The following is a 17,705-nucleotide window of genomic DNA, read 5'->3' on the forward strand; positions in this document are numbered from 1 at the left end:
GTTTTGCATTTAATAGCTTATGTTTTGTCTTACTGTATGCATTTGGCATTTCACCTAGATTGTTCAATGGTTTTCTTTGCCTGATAGACTCTCAACTCTAGCTCCCAAACCCAAGGCCGGGGAGATGTGTCTCTCTGTCTGTTGAGACTTGGTGCTCCTTTCTCACAGATACTGTAGTTGGACGTCAGTGATGCAGGTGTGAGAATGTAAACATCTTCACACACACAGCGACAGAGAGGAGATGGTGCATGTATTTTGATTGGGTTAGACAGACATTCGACCCTAGTCGGACAGAGAGGCTAAAAGGCAGAAGCAACTTGAGGATTGTGTGATCTTTGCATTATACCTTCGTGGTGTATGTTCTGATCTCCCCAGCTGGCTTTTGATTTGCTTTTCCCATTATTTTTATTTTTCTCTGTTATTACAATAGATTTCACAAAAGACAACTCTCTCATCTGCCTTTTATTACAAATTTCCACGACATGCTCTCCATAAAACGTATTGGATTATTGAATTATTATTACTTTAAACATCAACCACAACAGGAATTTTAAAAACGCATAGACATAACACTGTACTTTTAATTCATACAAACTTTGGTATTTTATGCAGTTACTGAAGTAACTCCTTAGATGAGTGAAAAATTACTTTACAAGTCTTTACTTTACAAGTGAAATATAACAATACTAACTTTTTAGTAACCATTTAGTAATTGTTTACACTGAACACTGTATGATTAAAGTATAAACTTATGCATTGACTCGAGCAGCTTTTCTTTTCTTCCAAGCTAATTCTTTCTCTTTTGCCGCTGCAGCCGTGTTGCTTTTTCTACGGAGTATAGGCTTGTAGTCGCTATTTGCTTGAGGTATCATATCCATTTCTGGACCTCTTTTGTTGTGCTGTTGCCATGGTGACTCCTAATATCTTCACTCCATTGATCAGGGCTTTGTATCGTCACGGTGCACACGCTTAACTCTGAGTCAATCAACTCAGAGTTGCTTAAACAAACTCTTTTCACCTCTTCTGAAACCGAAAAGTCCAGGTTTGCAAACTCAGTGTAAGTCAACAGTCAACTCAGAGTTCAGTTTGTGAAACCTCCTTCTTGAAACGGCCCCCGGAGAGACATTCCACCGGGGCCAGAGAAAGGGGTTAAAAGGCAGAGACGACTTGAGGATTGTGGCCTCTTGGCATCACACCTTCGTGGTGTGTGCACTGATCTCCCCAGCTGCTCTTGATGTTGTTGATGTGCACGATCAACATCCATGTTTTTGATTTGCTTTCCCCATCATTTTTAAAATAAATCTCAAGACAACTCTCTCATCTGCCTCCTTATGGGAAATTTCCACCACAACCGCGAGCAGGAAACGGACACCCACACCAACTGCACCACACGCATACACACTCACACAGACACAAACAACTAGTCAATCATACGAGAAACCCATGCACTCTCAGATATATACTCACACCCATACCAGAGCTTCCACATTTAAAGGACGGAAGAGGAAGAAGTTCACAAAGAATCATTGAGAAACTCTTTCAGAAAGAACCTGGTTTAATACATGAATCTGAAACAAGACAGACATGAACAGACTGAACTATGTTCCACAGTAATAACGTTTCTATGACAGGATCAAACTCTCACTACGACACATCACACAGAGACACTGAGGAACCAGGAGAATAGAGCAGAAACCCAGGATAAAGAGGTTCAGTGAATGTGGTGTTGAAGGTGTGAAGGTGGATCAGTTTGTCAGAGGAGACTCTGTAGAAGGACAGAGAACCAGCAGGACAGTCCACATACACTGATACTCTGTGAGACACAGAGGAGGAGATGAATGTTACTATGTTGTTGTGTTTGACAGAGTAACCATCATCAGAGCAGATCAGACTCCAGGACAGATTGTTGCGTCCAAACACACAGTCTCCACTGCCTCCTTTCCTTTCGATTCCTCTGTAACTCACTGATATTTCAACGTCTCCTCTCCATTCAACCTCCGAATAACAGCGACCAGTCAGACCATTACTACACAGCAGCTGAGGCCACAGGTCAAATCTGTCTGGATGATCAGGGTATGACTGATCCTCCTTCACCCATGTCACCTTCCTGTTGTTGTCAGACAGTTGTAGTTTCCCGTTCACTGTGTTTGTGTCGATGGTGAGTTGACAGAAATCTGATGAAGAGAACAAGACACAATCCAGCTGCAGTTACTGATCTATCATCAGTTTGATGATGACTCGTGACAGTTTGAAGATGGTTGAATGTTGCTGATCTCAGTAAAAACACACTTACACTTGCTCAGACCTGGTGTCAACCATTGGACTCCACCAGGCTCCACCCTGAAAGGAGGAGGGGGTCAGAGACATGCAGACATGAACATTACATGGCTCTCACACACACATTGTTGTAGGATTGTGTTCAGATGGAGGCTTGTATGTAGGGATGGACATTCAGCAACAACTAAGGAGTTGGATCCTTATCTTGGAATCTATGGAGCAGGGGGTGACGTGGAGAAATGCTTTGACTTCTCCATTTCACTTGTCAGACACCTGCTTTCAGTCTCACTCTGTCACCACCAAACTAATGTGACGCCACAGAAAGCAAAGGCTGAATGTGTTTATGATGTCACACTCCAAGGTTGGGTTCTAAGTTCATAAGATCTTCTACTTCCGCCCCTTGAGGAGTGCAGACATCTTTTCTCTCTGCTCCCACTCTTCTAAGCTCCCTGATCTGCTATTCTGGAATATCTATTGTTTGAACATGGAGCTAATCAACTGGTCACTCAGCGCCTTGGATAAAATGTTTCCACACAAAAAGAATCACAGGGAGCCGCTCTGCCCCTCAAGGACTTTTGCCTTTGGTTACGTGTGGGACGCGTGGGATTCCCGGTGCCCTGTGTGTCTGGAGACACTGTCCATCGAGGACGCAGAGGATCTATTCATATTTTGGACTTTGATAAGAGGGCTACTCATGATTGACCTTGGTGGTGCCCTGCTTTATCGGAAGATTGGAAAATCTGCGTCTGGCTCATTGGCACGTCCACTGGCCGTGGAGTTACAAATGGCCCTGGGGTCCAGGGATACTCGGCTGAATTACACCAGTGGACGGCTGGACTGATGGACTGACAAATAACATGTCAGCCTGTTTGGAGGGAGACAAGAGACAGACGGATAATGCCTGCAGACAGACTGAACACTTGGTTACTATGGCGACAGCCTTGTCTGACAGGCTTGAGGAGATGTCACAGGGACCCCCTGGACCCTCAAGAGGTGCTGAAGCCCTGAGTTCTGACCATTTAAAATGTTACTAGACTTGGCTGTGTATTATTCTGTCCTTTCTCCCTTTCACCCTCCCTTCCCGGGTCCAATCTAGCTCACTAGCTGTGCCTCTATTGTTGTGAGTCTCCTCCCAATCTCAGAGAGCGGCACTAAGCAGCTGTTTCCTTCCGGGAACATCATTAACTGGAGGACTATTTAATTGGAGGATGGAGACTCCTCCAGTTGTCAGTGTGTTGTGGTGGACTCTCAGTTTGCATCTAGCTTCCTGTATGACGGTTGGTTTTTGTGTTTAGTTTGGATCGTGAACAGCCCTGTTACTCCTAATTTGGCTACTCAGTGCAGCGACCTATTGTGTCCTAGTTTTGTTTGGTAGTGGCTTCTGTTTTGTATTATTCCTCTGTCTAGTTTGTTTGGCCCTGCTTCGCAGTGCGCCTCAGTTTAGTTTATGAACCTTTTTCCTACTCTGTAGTGACCCTCTGTTTTGTGTATTATAATAAATATCGTTTTGTATTCTGCCATCCTCGCCTGTTACTGCTTTTGGGTTCCGTCCTGTCTGGTCTTGGGGGTGTTTGTAACATCTATCCTCTTTCTCTTATTGTGTCTCCCTTCAAGGACAACTGTTGGACTGGCTCGGACTTGGTCGGCGTCGGTCAAGGTTCTATAAACAACACTTCACTATACTGATGTAGATACACCCCCCCTACCTTACAGTCTCACTGTCTGCTCTCCGACCTTATCTTTCTGTCCTGATGTATCCAAGAAAAAATTCCAGCAAGGTTTCCTAACACCAAGACAAGTTCCTAGTTCTGTAAAGTGCACTCTACAGGACCTGTCTGATTCTAAAGCTCCACATCCCTATTTGCTCCTCCACCAGACACTGTGTGTAGTTGTGTCCATACCTGAGAGTGTCCAGTCTCCAGTGTGGATCTTTGACTCCAGCAGACAGCAGCTCCACTCCTGAGTCTCCTGGATGATTGTAGCTCAGGTCCAGCTCTCTCAGATGGGAGGGGTTGGAGCTCAGAGCTGAGGCCAGAGAGACACAAGCTTCCTTTGAGAGCAGACAGCCTGACAGCCTGAACACACACAATGTTAAAGCACACTTACATGCTACAGTTTGGAAAGAGGCACATTTGATCATCTACAGTGGAGAGAAACTCTAAGAACTGTTTAACAGGTTCCTGCTTGAAATGGGATCTAATCATAAGCAACATGAGAATGAGAGTCTGGAAACTGGAGTCAGATAATGACAAACCTGGTGAACAAAACAAAGATGAAGGAGTTTATATCATTTCACACCTCATTTATTATATGTGATTAAACAGAAATGTAAAGAGTTTATTGATCCTCCACAGTTTAGACTTGCTGCCTGTTTAATGAGTTGGTTTTGTTATTATAGTTGTAGTTTAGCTAAATAAATGGACTTTACAGAGAATGTGAGTGTTGTGCACATTTCTTAGATGATCTTTAGCTTCATGAATCCTGACCTGAGAGTCTCCAGTCGACAGTGAGGACTCTTCAGTCCAGCAGACAGTAGCTTCACTCCTGAATCCTGCAGGTTGTTGTTACTCAGGTCCAGTTCTCCCAGACAAGAGGACTGAGAGCTGAGAACTGAGGACAGAGCTTCACAGCTTCGCTCTAACAGGTCACACACACTCAGTCTGAAAGATGAAGATGTGGGTTAAGATGGAAATGAAACCATTCAGTGTCTCATGGTGTTGTCATGACAAAAACACCTTTGTGTCTTTATTGTGATTCATTAGTTTGTCCCATGTTGTCTTGTTGGAGATAGAACTAACAATATGATCCCGACTGAAACGTTCTTGTCTAAACTCTGATAAAACTTCAATGCCTCGTCTCTTAATGGTCAAAGCTTCAACCTCCAGTTTCTCTGTGTCTGAGTTCAGACACTGAACAGAGACAGAGGAGGAAGTTTCTCATCACATGTTTGTTGTTAGTGGATCTCACAGCTCAGATGCTGTCATTCACCTGGATGTGGCTTCATCTTCTCAGACCATGTAGTGATTTAAAGAGAAAGTTGCACCAACAGTTTGGTTCTGCTGAGCAGAGGTTTCTTCTCCTGCTCTGTCATGTGTCTCACTCACTGAGAACATGTTCATCTGAACAATCATCTGAAGACAACGGTCGATAACATGAACACATTAAACTTACACAAAACTAAAACAGGGAGTCTGACCTCAGAGTCTCCAGTCGACAGTGATGACTCTCCAGAAAACTACACAGCTGCTTCACTCCTGAATCCTGCAGGTCGTTGTTACTCAGGTCGAGTTTTGTTAGATGTGACGGGTTGGACTTCAGAGCTGAGATCAGAGAATCACAGCTGAACTCTGACAAACTGCAGCCACTCAATCTAAATAAAGAATCAAAGATGTGGATCAAAGCAATAATAATGAGTCAGATTTGTCCTGATCACTGATGTTTAGTCTAAAATGAGCAGTGACTTTGTGCTTGTGTTGTTGTGTCATCATGATCTCAGCTTCTACACATCATCCACATGTCAGCACAACATTCATGCACCTGTTGATGTCAGCACTGATTCACAAGTTGCTGCTGGAACCACTAGAAAACCAGAGGTGTTGGATCAAAGACTTCAAGTTCCTTCAGCGACAAGCTGAAAAACATGAACCATGAAAAACACTGACCTCAGAGTCTCCAGTCGACAGTGAGGACTCTCCAGTCCAGCACACAGAACCTCCACTGAGTCCTGCAGGTCATTGCTACTCAGCTCCAGATGTGCCAGATGTGACAAGTTGGACTTCAGAGCTGAGGCCACAACTTCACAGTGAGTCTTTGTGAGTCCACAGCCAGAAAGTCTGTGATGACAGAAAATATAAAGTCTATAAATGTGAAGTGACTTAATGAATGTTATAGCTGAAGCAGCTGCAGCTCAGTTGGTCTCATCCATAACAAAGTAAGAAGCTCTGTTGGTTCCACCAGGTCCCAAAGATTAGAACCAACATGTGTCTGGACAGAACCAAAAAACATAAAGACAGATCATAGAAATATGTTGCAGATGCTTCATCCACTGAAAGAAACGACCATCAGCTATGATCACATGTCAACTGTCAAAAGTTTTTAGCAGAAACTCTTCAGAGCTAAAGTTTCTCTGTTGGACTTGACTTAAAACTCCATCAAGCAAAGAAAGACACAAGATCCAAATGTTCACTAACTTTACAGCTGCTTTGATCTGATCCTCAACAAAGAGGTGTTCTAGGAACCAGTAGCTGATGTTTTCACTGAACCTTTAGATCCTGTGTATGAAGTGTTTATCTTTAACACTGAGGCTTCAGCTTAATGTTGCTGTAGAATATTAATGATCACATTAACGTTGAACTTACTGAGCCTTTTTGCAGTTCCTCACAGCTGGGATCAGTCTCAGTCGCCCCTCTTTTGATGTGTTGTACTGGTTCAGGTCCAACTCATCCAGAACCTCCTCTGACATCTGCAGCATGTAGGCCAGAGCTGAGCACTGGATCCCAGAGAGTTCCTTCTCTGATCTGTTCTCTGATTTCAGGAACTCTTGGATCTGCTGATGGACTGAGTGGTCGTTTATCTCCATCAGACAGTTGAAGATGTTGATGTTTCTGTCTGGAGAGTGACTGCCCATCATCTTCAGGTTGTTGATGATTGTCTGGATGGTTTCTGGACTGTTCTCGGTGTGACCCAGCAAACCTCCTAAGATTGTCTGGTTGGACTCCAGACAGAGGCCATGAAGGAAGCGAACAAACAGGTCCAGATGGCCACTTGGATTCTGGAGGGATTTCTTCATGGTTATACTCAGGACAACATCCAGAGCAGCATTGGAGGTTCCTAGGAAGTTCTCCAGCTCCTCCATCTTCCCGTTGGTGTAACAGAGCATCATGTGAACAGCAGCCAGAAACTCCTGAACGCTCAGATGAACAAAGCTGAACATCTTGTTCTTGGCTTTCCTCCTTCGCTCCTGTTTAAAGATCTCTGTGAACACTCCTGAACACACTGAGGCTCCACTGACATCGATGCCACTCTCTTTCAGATCTCCCTCATAGAAGATTAAGTTTCCCTTAAGCAGCTGCTTAAAAGCCAGTTTAGCTAATGACTTGATGTAGTTGCTGCTCTGTTCTGGTCCGTACTTGTCTTTAGTCCGATCCATCTGAAACCCCAGGAACTCTGCGTACACCTCCGTCAGGGTCTTGGGCAGCTCTTCTCCCTCTTTGGTTTCCAGCAGATTCTCCAGAACCGTAGCAGTGATCCAGCAGAAGACTGGGATGTGGCACATGATGTGGAGGCTTCGTGCCGTCTTGATGTGGGACATGATTCTGTTGCTCTGCTCCTCATCTGTGAATCTCTTCCTGAAAAACTCCTCCTTCTGTGGGTCAGTGAACCCTCTGACCTCCGTCACCACGTCGACAAAGTCTCTATGAATCTGATTGGCTGCTGCAGGTCGTGTGGTGATCCAGATGCGAGCAGAGCGTAGTAGTTTTCCTCTGATGAGGTTTGTCAGCAGCTCATCCACTGAGGTGGACTCTGTGACGTCACGTTGACCCGTCTCCTTCTCACTGGTGCTACAGTCCAGTTGGAGGCGACTCTCGTCCAGTCCATCAAACACAAACAGAAGTTTAAACCTACTCTTGTCATAGTTGCTGTTTCCTGATGACTGTAGATGTGTAAAGATGTAATTCAGAGCCCCAAGACTGATGGACTCAGTTTCTGGGATACATTCATGAATGAGCTCTGACAAACTAAACTTCTGTCCCTTCAGTGGATTCAGCCGACGGAAGGTGAAGGGGAAAATTAGATGCACGTCTTGATTGGACATTTGTTGGGTCCAGTCCAACACAAACTTGTTCACAAGGACCGTTTTTCCAATCCCAGCGATTCCATTGGTCAACACTGTTCTAATGCGTCTGTATTTACCAGGGAGATGTTTGAACAGGTCACTGGGCTTCACTGGCTCCTCTGCTGATCTTTGCTTCTGCTGTGTCGTCTCAACCTGTTGGACCTCATGCTGTGTGTTGATGTGTGAATCCAGCCCAGCTGTGATGTACAGCTCTGTGTAGATGTCATCCAGAAGTTGGTCGTTATCTGACCAACCTTCTCTCATACACAGAAACTTGTCTTGAAGGTTTGATTGAAGCATCTGCTGGTAATATGTGATGGGCCGTGGCTCTAGTACTGGAACCATCACATCTAGGTCCAACATCACACAAAGACAAAGTGTGAGGTGTCAATAAATGTCTTGTTCATTGATTCAGGTCTTTGTGTTAGTGAACATAATGAAACAACCTTTGCTGGTTCTGGTCTAATCTTCTTTTATTTGGGTCAAACCTGAGAAAATGTTTGACAGAGGAACTCACATGCTTGGATTTGGTTATCAGAGGAACCATCAGCTTCACCTTCAGTCTGAGGAAGAGGAGTCTGAGGAGAGGAAGGTGGTCTGGTCTCTGACTTCTTCCCAGCATCACTGACATCCACTGACAGAGACACAGATTCAGCCTGTTAGTTCCTGCTGTCAAGGATCATTAGGTGAGTGGTGGATCACTGAAGTGCTCCTGATGCTGCTTCTACATCCAGCTAAGAACTAGAAACTGGAACAAAGTCACTTCCGTTGAATCTGTGTTAAACACAAACATCTGATCTGCTTAAAGTTGGGTTCAGTTCTCAGAGGAACCGTTGGTGCTGCTCTTCCCAGGTCAGTGTGATCCTACAGTACATTCATCAGTCCACATGTTTCTTTAAGATCCAGCAACTGAATGAGTTACTTGTGTGACTCACCTCCTGATTCTGAGCTGCTGTCAGACAAACTCTGCACCAGGTCGTTCCTGCTGATCTTCTCTAAAACCTTCCGGGTCACCTCCACTGCTCCACGAGGTCTGTACGTCTGCACCATCACATCCACTGTGTCACATGGTGATGCGTGTTCCAGTCGACTTGCTTTAATGGTTGTGAATCCTTCCAGGCTTCCAGGCTGCTGCAGGAACCAGTTGAATTTAGAGAATTCCTCATCTTTCAAGTCTTCTAGAATGTTTAACAGCTTCTCTGATGTCATCATGACTCCCTGATAAAGACAGAGAATATTGGCCACAGTGATGTTATCTTGATTATTTCTTAGATTATCAGTTAGTTTTACATCAGCCGTCTGGTCTCAGCTTTAAGTTCCTGTCCATCAGACATTGAATGATGATCATCAGTGTGAAAAGAGTCCATGTTGCCTTTTAGTGGCTGATCAGCTTCTTATTTTCCAGATTTTGGTTCTAAACAGGTCTCACAGGTTCAGAGTCGATGTGTCTCATCATTGTCCAAAACAAAGTAGAACAAAGTTTGTTTCCCTCGGGAGCAGAGCTTCTCAGTCCTGGTTTGATTTCAACTGCTTCCATAACTACAACAGGATCAACGGTCAAACAGCATCAGACTGATTATAGTTTAACTCCAAACACTGTATACATCAGTTTGTTTAGCTACTGTACTGACAGAGAAACCAACAAGCTGCTTCCTACTTCCAACAGCTGAACGACGAGCGACCGGTCGGTCACCAGTTAACACCGACAGGAAAGCAGAAAACCACCACATTTCCGCTCTGTGTCCTATCTCCTTCCACCTAACAGCATCTCCAAATCCATCCCTGTGCACTACCAAACAGCTTCCCACACTCCACTAGTTGTAGCCCTACCTCCTGACTCACCTGCTAAATTCTACTAAATTCATCCCTCACTTCCTCCCACTTTACCCGGTCATGCCCAGATGGTGAACTGCAGCCTTAACAATAATCTGTATTTTATCTGTCTTTGATTTGACGTCAAATGTATCATTGACTCCCACTATGAAAGTCACCAACTTCTTCTTCTTAACACATTCCCTCTCCTCCTGCTTCCTTTTCTCAGTCTTCTCTCAAATCTTTCCCTTCTCATGATCTCTACATTACTCATCTCCATTACTCACATTACATTATTCATCTTACCGCCTCTGCATGTGTCATACATGTGTCATACATACTTCCTAACCTGCTGCACTCTGACTTCCTTTTTTAAAACCTCACAACGCTGGAACGCTACGCTGTGCTTTCCTCCACAGTTGCAGCACTTTGGCTCCACCCTTAACCACACTCCCCATAATCATGTTCACCTTCACACCTCTTCCTTCTCTTACAGGCCAATGCCATGTGTCCAAACCCCTGAGTTATAACATCTCACTGGATTTAGAACAAAGTGTCTTACTGAACGCTTAACAAAACCAATAGACACATCCAGAGGCAGCTCCACCACCAGCTCTGTTTCCCGTCTTCCCACCCCTCTTCTCATTCTCCTAGCCCCAATTACATTCTTCTGCTTAACGTGGAACTGCTCCACCAGTACATCCATACTGACCCCCACTGGGATGCCATTTATCACCCCTTTACATCCCCTCTCTTGCTTCTCCCCCACTTTTGAAAGTCCTAACCCTAACATCAATCAGTACCCTCGCATACATTATCTCTGCAATCTTGTTTGGCAAACATTTCGTCACTTTTATTTACTCCAACCTCTCCATCAAACCGCATAACAACCCTAATTGCTCCCTCGCCTCTCCACTTCCACCTAACACAGAGACTCATTAACAGTAATGTTGTTATACACTCACCCCCTCAACTTTTATTCTTCTTGGTGTTTAATACGCTCCTTCTGCTCTGTTCTCTATAAATCAGGAAGTTAAACTTAGTCCCGCTTTGTTTCACTGGCTCCTCCCCTTCTTTACGACGTCAAGACGTCAGGAGCCCTAGATTAAACCAAACGTTAATGTTTGAACATTCAACGTCTGTTCAACACTTGAACTAAACAATATCTCACTGTGAAAATGTTTAGTGTCTCCTTCAACCTTTCAGTTATATAATAAAAGGCAAAACTCCCTCGTAGCTGCACGTCACACAAACTCTCCTCTGCTATGAACTCATGCGTCAATGACTGACATTGTCCACCAGATAGCGACGTTTATACCAAAACACAATCAAGTTTCCCTGAAGTCCAAATAGTCAGTAAGACAAAGGCAGAAGGATGACTAGAACAGCCCATGCTGGAGTTCTGGAGAGAAGTGCTGATGCTGGTGGATCCTTCATTAACTGTCAATAAATGATAAGAGCAGTAGCAGGGTTTGGATGGAAGGAAGCAGAGATTATTCTTATTAGGAAACCAGGGAAGAATCCATTATGACTTGTAAACTAGAGGCCAACAGCTCTAATATCACATCTAAGTCAGATAAAGTACAGAATGATCACTGACAGACTGACATGTTACCTGGAAACAAAGGGAAGTCTGTCCCCTTGTCAGAGGATTCAGGAGACAGAGGCTCCATGGACCATGTTTGATAGAAGGAATCAGTTATGGCAGTAGAGAAAGAGCATCATAGTTTGGATGGAGGGACTTGTGAATAAAGTAAAGACAACAGGAATTTCAGGAAGAACAAAGATTTGTTATTAACACATTTTTTCAGGTCAGAGGTGGAAGACTGTGTCTGTAAAGTATCTGGTAGATAATGTTCCCTCAGGTTGGTGGCATTAGTCCACTACTGTTTCTATCTGGATAAATAAGGTTTTTATATAAACTGATTCTTGTTTATTTGATGGAGCGCTGCAGAATAGAGGAAGAAACATCAGACGTATTAAACAAAAGACACATGAGGCACTGAATGTGGTTGAAGAACGATCACATTCATGGCAATTTAAAGGTTCAGTAGGAAAAACTAAAACTCTAATATTCACCAGGAAGAGGAAAGAAATCAGTGAAGTGGGGGTTTCACAAAAACAATAGAGCAAGTAAAACTACTGAAGTTCTTGTGAGTGTGGTTTTATTCTTACTAAATGTAGGAAGGAGCAGAGGAGCCGACTGGGAGAGCGAGAAGTCAAAGAGGAAATGTTGTCCATGGAGCAGCACCAGAGATGTTGGGGCAGTGTGAGGGTTGTGGTAGTGCCAAGTAAGTTAGCAACACCACCTAGTCTCAGAAAGGTCTGAGTTTGATTAACCTCACAGGTTTGCACCAATTATGTTGGGGATATTCGAGGAGCACAAATTATAATAATTGGATTTATAGCTCCAAAATGCCAATTATGTTTATAATTTAGATTCACAAATTTTGGTTATTATCTTAAATCTATAACTATATGACAAAGGTCTATAGTTTGGTAAGTGCAACACTTAACTATTATTGATTTAATAATTATTAATTGAAATAATAATTACTTAATTTACGGGGCACCACCCTGTTGCCATGGACCAATAACCAATTTTTAATAGCCAATACAGTCTCAATTGTATTTAAATTGGTTGAAGGATGAATTCCGTACTATAGCCAACGCAATTCACCAGTGCTGTAAAACAATATACAAATAATCACAGACAACGACCAATTAAATTATGAACGCTTTATTAAACAATTAATATTAACTCCACTATCTTGAATAACTCTGCAAATTACAACCTAATCTTATGGTGGGTTCTTCTGTAAGTACTGTATGTGTATGCACTTTAACTGAGATAAGAGGTGTGTGTGTGTGTGTGTGTGTGTGTGTGTGTGTGTGTGTGTGTGTGTGTGTGTGTGTGTGTGTGTGTGTGTGTGTGTGTGTGTGTGTGTGTGTGCCCCCACGTCGTGATCGGCTGATGTGGCGGCGAGTGAGGCGGTTAAGCTGGCGGTTTCCTGCCGGGTGGCTGGAAGTAGATGGGTGATCAGGCCCGTTCTCTGTGACGATGTCCACGTTGGTTCAGCTGCTGGCTGCGGTGGAAGCTCCAGGTGGACGGAGAGAAGAAAGGTCTGCAATGGACTCGAAGGCGAGAAGACAAGGGGGACAGGACAAGGGACAGAGAGAACAAGGGACGAGTCTTGGTCACGGCAGCTTTTATAACCGTGTCTTCGGTAATGCCTGTCCTATTGTTTGGTCCAATCAGGATGGCTGTATTCCAAGTTCCTCCTCCGTCGCCGCGGGGAGTCCTGACGTCTTAGCGGGGGAGCAAGGTATGGTTCCCCAGCTTGGCGCCTGGTTTTGGCGCTCAATTTTGAAATCTTTTCGTTTTCACTCACTACTATCAGGATGAAGACTTTACATGCAGGCCGCAGTGCCTCCTTTGTCTGAGCATGTGAGAACCTAATAATGATTCTGTTATTAACAGATTATACAGATGAGGTCCCGCAACATTATTCTCTGCTAGAGTCAGTGAAAGTAACTCCACCACGGTTCTTTCTGCAAGTATATAAATGTTAGAATAATCTTCTGACAGAATCAGGCTGAGGTGATTCAAACACTGGACCTGGATCACGTTTCTCGAAACGGCTCCAAGGATCCAACCACAGGAAGAACATTCAGCTCTACAAGCATCTGTCAACAGAAGATCATCATCAGCTTCGTCCTTCTCACAAGCTGGAGATCAACTCACCATCTGTTGACTTCAGGGTTTTACATGTGCATATTAGTGGTTGTGTGACAGACGCAGGGAGAGAATTCCACTCATTTAGTTAATTTAACCTAGTCAATATTTTTATAGCAACATCTGTTAAATTCAAACAAGGCTCAAACAAGGAGAAGGTGTAACCAACCCTGATAGTGAACTCATCATCAACTTTAATGTGTTAAATCATCAGCTTGTAAGAAGGTAACAAAAGAAACAACAGCTGAGTCTCTGGATTCATTCTGAAAGCAACTAAAACATGGAAGTGTCTTTTTTCTTTATTTATCCCCAAAGGAGCAGAGAGAACAACTACAAGAAACCAGCAACACATCATTAAATCCACATTAACAATGGGAAATGTGACCAGAAGCTCAGGTCCTTCAATATCTGACGAACCATGCTAAGGTTGTTTTATGAGTCTGTGGTTACCGGTGCTATTCTGTTTACTTCTGTGTGCTGGAGCAGTAGACTGAGAGCTGCAGACAGGAACAGACTCAACAAACTCCTCAGTAAAGCAAGTGACATTTTAGGGATGAAGTTAGGAAGTCTTTTCTTCCTGTGGCCATCAATCTTCATGACTCCTCCCTCTGAGATTTCTGTGATCAAACTCAGTCATTCTTATGATAGATGCCCAGCCCAGCCCAGCCCAGCCCGATTGCAGGACTTGCATGTGGGGGGTTCCCGGGTCGAATCCCTGTTAGGGCGAATAAGCATCCAGTGTGGGTCCTTGGGCAAGACCCTTCAAGCTACCGCCTACCTCATATCATGAGAGACAATGAACCACATGAGATACCGGCTCAGACTTTGCCCGGTCTAACAAGGTCTGCGTCAGGTGTTGGGGAACCAGAGCACCTTGGCGAGAAGTGGGCTACTGGAACAAGAAAGAAATGGCTGAAATGCGAGAACAAGGCTCTGTTGGTATGCTACTACTCAAGTAACCCTAGTCAGAGGGGTTACATGCAAAGAATGTGCGGCGAATGGGAACGGAGAAACCCACATTCAAGACGGCGAAGCAACTAGTAGCTCAGTGTTCCAACATCCACAAATGGCAACTGCTTCACAACTTGATATTGACGAGATACAACACAAATGCTACGGCAAGGGGGAGCCAGGACGCCAGGTCAGAGGGGAGGTTTCACCATCTCCCCAACCGGAAATTGGGTACGAAGATACGCTAAGCGAGGCATCGACTGACCTGAAAGATAAGATCATGGCGAGATTGAGCAGGCAACCCCGAACCTCACTACAACGACTAAGTGAAGTACCATCAGAAAGTCTCATGGAAGATGTGAATGCAGCATTGAGAGCGATCCCTACCACAACAATAACAGATATATGCTTCAGCATCAGTGATACTAGAGGTGCTTGGGTATAAGAGCAACCATGGGAGCCATGAGAAACAATACTATTGTTTCAAACATCAAAAATCAATTGATATTTTTTCAAAAATCAAGGCAGCTCGGAGGGAAGAGAGCCAAATGACAGAGGCCCAGAGAGGAGCAATGAAAAGACCGATGCCCAAGAGGTAAGGCCAGATGCCCATACCTGAAACACTCAAAACTGCCAAGCAAAGGCTACAAGCCTTGGCCAGCCGCCTAAAGAGATACACCAGAGACAACGAAGCCAGACGAATAAACCGGCTGTTCGCAACACAACCTGCGAAAGTGTACTCTCAATGGCAGGGTAATAACAACAGAACAGTCAGTCACAACAGACTGCAGAGTGCGACACACCAACCTGTGCACAGCCTGGATCGACTACAAGAAAGCCTATGACTCAATGCCACACACATGGATCACTGAATGCTTGGAGTTGTACAACATCAACAGAACTCTAAGGGCCTTCATTGCAAACTCGATGAGGTTGTGGAGAACCACCCTTGAAGCCAATGGGAAGCCACTTGCCCAAGTATCCATCAAATGTGGCATATACCAAGGAGATGCACTGTCCCCACTGCTGTTCTGCATAGGTCTGAACCCCCTCAGCCAAATAATAAACAAGACTGGCTATGGATACCGACTCCGGAACGGGGCCACCATAAGTCACCTCCTCTACATGGAGGACATCAAGCTGTACGCCAAGAGTGAGCGAGACATCGACTCGCTGATCCACACCACAAGGATCTACAGCTCAGACATCGAGATGTCATTCGGGCTCGAGTAATGTGGGAGGATGGTGACAAAGAGAGGCAAGGTAATCCACACAGAAGGGGTCTCACTCCCAGAAGGAACAATAGCAGACATTGAGGACAATTACAAGTACCTTGGAATACCACAGGCAAACAACAACCTTGAACAGGCAACAAGGAATGTGGCAACAGCCAAATACCTCCAACGAGTAAGGCAAGTCCTAAGGAGCCAGCTCAATGGCAAGAACAAATCCCAGGCAATAAACAGCTACGCCCTGCTAGTGATCAGATACCCTGCGGGAATATTAAGGTGGCCAAAGGAAGAGATACAGACCACAGATGTTAAGACACGAAAGCTCCTCACCATGCATGGAGGGTTCCACCCCAAATCCAGCACCCTGAGACTGTACGCTAGCCGCAAGGAAGGAGGCCGAGGACTAGTGAGCGTGAGAGCCACTATCCAGGATAAAACACCCGAGATCCATAAGTACATCAAGGATAAGGCCCCGACAGATGACGTGCTGAGTGAATGTCTCAGGCAGTGGAGAACAGAGGATGAGATGCTGGAAGAGGGACCATCATGGGAGGACAAGCCCTTACACGTGATGTACCACTGGAACATAACTGAAGTGGCTGATCTCAACAAATCCTACCAATGGCTTGAAAGGGCTGGGCTGAAGGACAGCACAGAGGCACTCATCCTGGCTGCACAGGAGCAGGCCCTGAGCACCAGAGCCATAGAGGCCCAGATCTACCACACCAGACAAGACCCAAGGTGTAGACTGTGCAAAGAGGCCCCTGAGACGATCCAGCACATAACTGCAGGGTGTAAGATGCTGGCAGGGAAACCATACATGGAACGCCATAACCAAGTGGCTGGCATAGTATACAGGAACATCTGTGCAGAGTATGGACTGGAAACCCCAAGGTCAAAGTGGGAAACACCTCCCAAGGTGGTAGAGAACGAGCGAGCCAAGATCCTGTGGGACTTCCAGATCCAGACTGACAGAATGGTAATGGCGAACCAACCAGACATTGTGGTGGTGGATAAAGAGCAGAGGAAAGCCGTAGTGGTGGATGTGGCAATACCAAGCGATGGCAACATCAGGAAAAAGGAACACGAGAAACTAGAGAAATACCAAGGGCTCAGAGAAGAACTGGAGAAGGCTTGGAAGGTGAAGGCCACAGTGGTACCTGTGGTGATCGGAGCACTGGGGGCTGTGACCCCCAAATTGGAGGAATGGCTACAACAGATCCCTGGAAAAACATCCGAAATCTCAGTCCAGAAAAGTGCAGTCCTAGGAACAGCAAGGATACTGCGCAGAACCCTCAAGCTTCCTGGCCTCTGGTAGAGGACCTGAGCTTGGAAAGTGGATGAGACCACCCGCGTGGGGTGAGAAGGGAGTTAAAGTATATATGTAGCCCGTCTACTGTGTCTTGGAGTAGAAAGGGCCCTGAGTTCCTATTTTACATGTTTTATTTTACAGTTTTACTATACATATTGAATTTAGTACTTGTTTAGTCCTGGATAATTTCAGTAGTAATTTAAGCTCTTGACTTCTTAAGGCACAGTTGTTTACCACAAACCACCAAGGAACATAACTGTAGAAAAATATAATTTCCCCCTTTAATTGTACATTAAATAAAGTAAATTAATAACAACTTAACCCTGTCAGTGCAAAATATTACGCACAACATAAAGTACACTTACATAACAGTGCCACAAATATGCAATTAATTTCAAAGTCCACTTAAACCATATTAAACTGAAAACCAAACCGTTGCAGGCCTGATGCGTGGCTCGTGAGCGTTGAGACCCAAAACGTAATGGCCGATTCACTCACGTCCGAGCAATAAATAAAACAAGTCCATACCTTAATCCTCCTCACGATCGT

The 17,705-nt window shown here is 44.7% G+C and overlaps 1 protein-coding gene across 1 annotated transcript; it reads right to left on the reverse strand.

Annotated features, from left to right (window-relative positions):
- Positions 1 to 449: 449 nt before the first annotated feature.
- On the reverse strand, positions 450 to 11,187 carry LOC114863088 (NACHT, LRR and PYD domains-containing protein 12-like). Its single transcript, XM_029163930.3, has 10 exons — positions 10,891 to 11,187; positions 9,049 to 9,331; positions 8,631 to 8,747; positions 6,636 to 8,463; positions 5,940 to 6,110; positions 5,474 to 5,647; positions 4,764 to 4,937; positions 4,179 to 4,352; positions 2,294 to 2,340; positions 450 to 2,174 (listed from the first exon to the last, which is right to left on the reverse strand). The coding sequence occupies exons 2-10, from the start codon at positions 9,323 to 9,325 to the stop codon at positions 1,645 to 1,647; spliced, it is 3,492 nt and encodes a 1,163-aa protein (XP_029019763.1). The 5' UTR covers positions 9,326 to 9,331; positions 10,891 to 11,187; the 3' UTR covers positions 450 to 1,644.
- Between the last annotated feature and the right edge of the window lie 6,518 nt (positions 11,188 to 17,705).

This window comes from Betta splendens, chromosome 9 (assembly GCF_900634795.4).
Source record: "Betta splendens chromosome 9, fBetSpl5.4, whole genome shotgun sequence".
Lineage (NCBI taxonomy): Eukaryota > Metazoa > Chordata > Actinopteri > Anabantiformes > Osphronemidae > Betta > Betta splendens.

Bases quoted from the DNA above. Each gene is read 5' to 3' on its own strand.
- LOC114863088 (XM_029163930.3), bottom strand. From the start codon at position 9,325: ATGATGACATCAGAGAAGCTGTTAAACATTCTAGAAGACTTGAAAGAT. The intron at 8,464-8,630 runs GTGAGTTCCTCT...TGTTGGACCTAG, and splicing joins TGATAACCAAATCCAAGCAT to ATGTGATGGTTCCAGTACTA. The intron at 5,648-5,939 runs GTCAGTGTTTTT...TTCTTTATTTAG, and splicing joins TGTCGACTGGAGACTCTGAG to ATTGAGTGGCTGCAGTTTGT.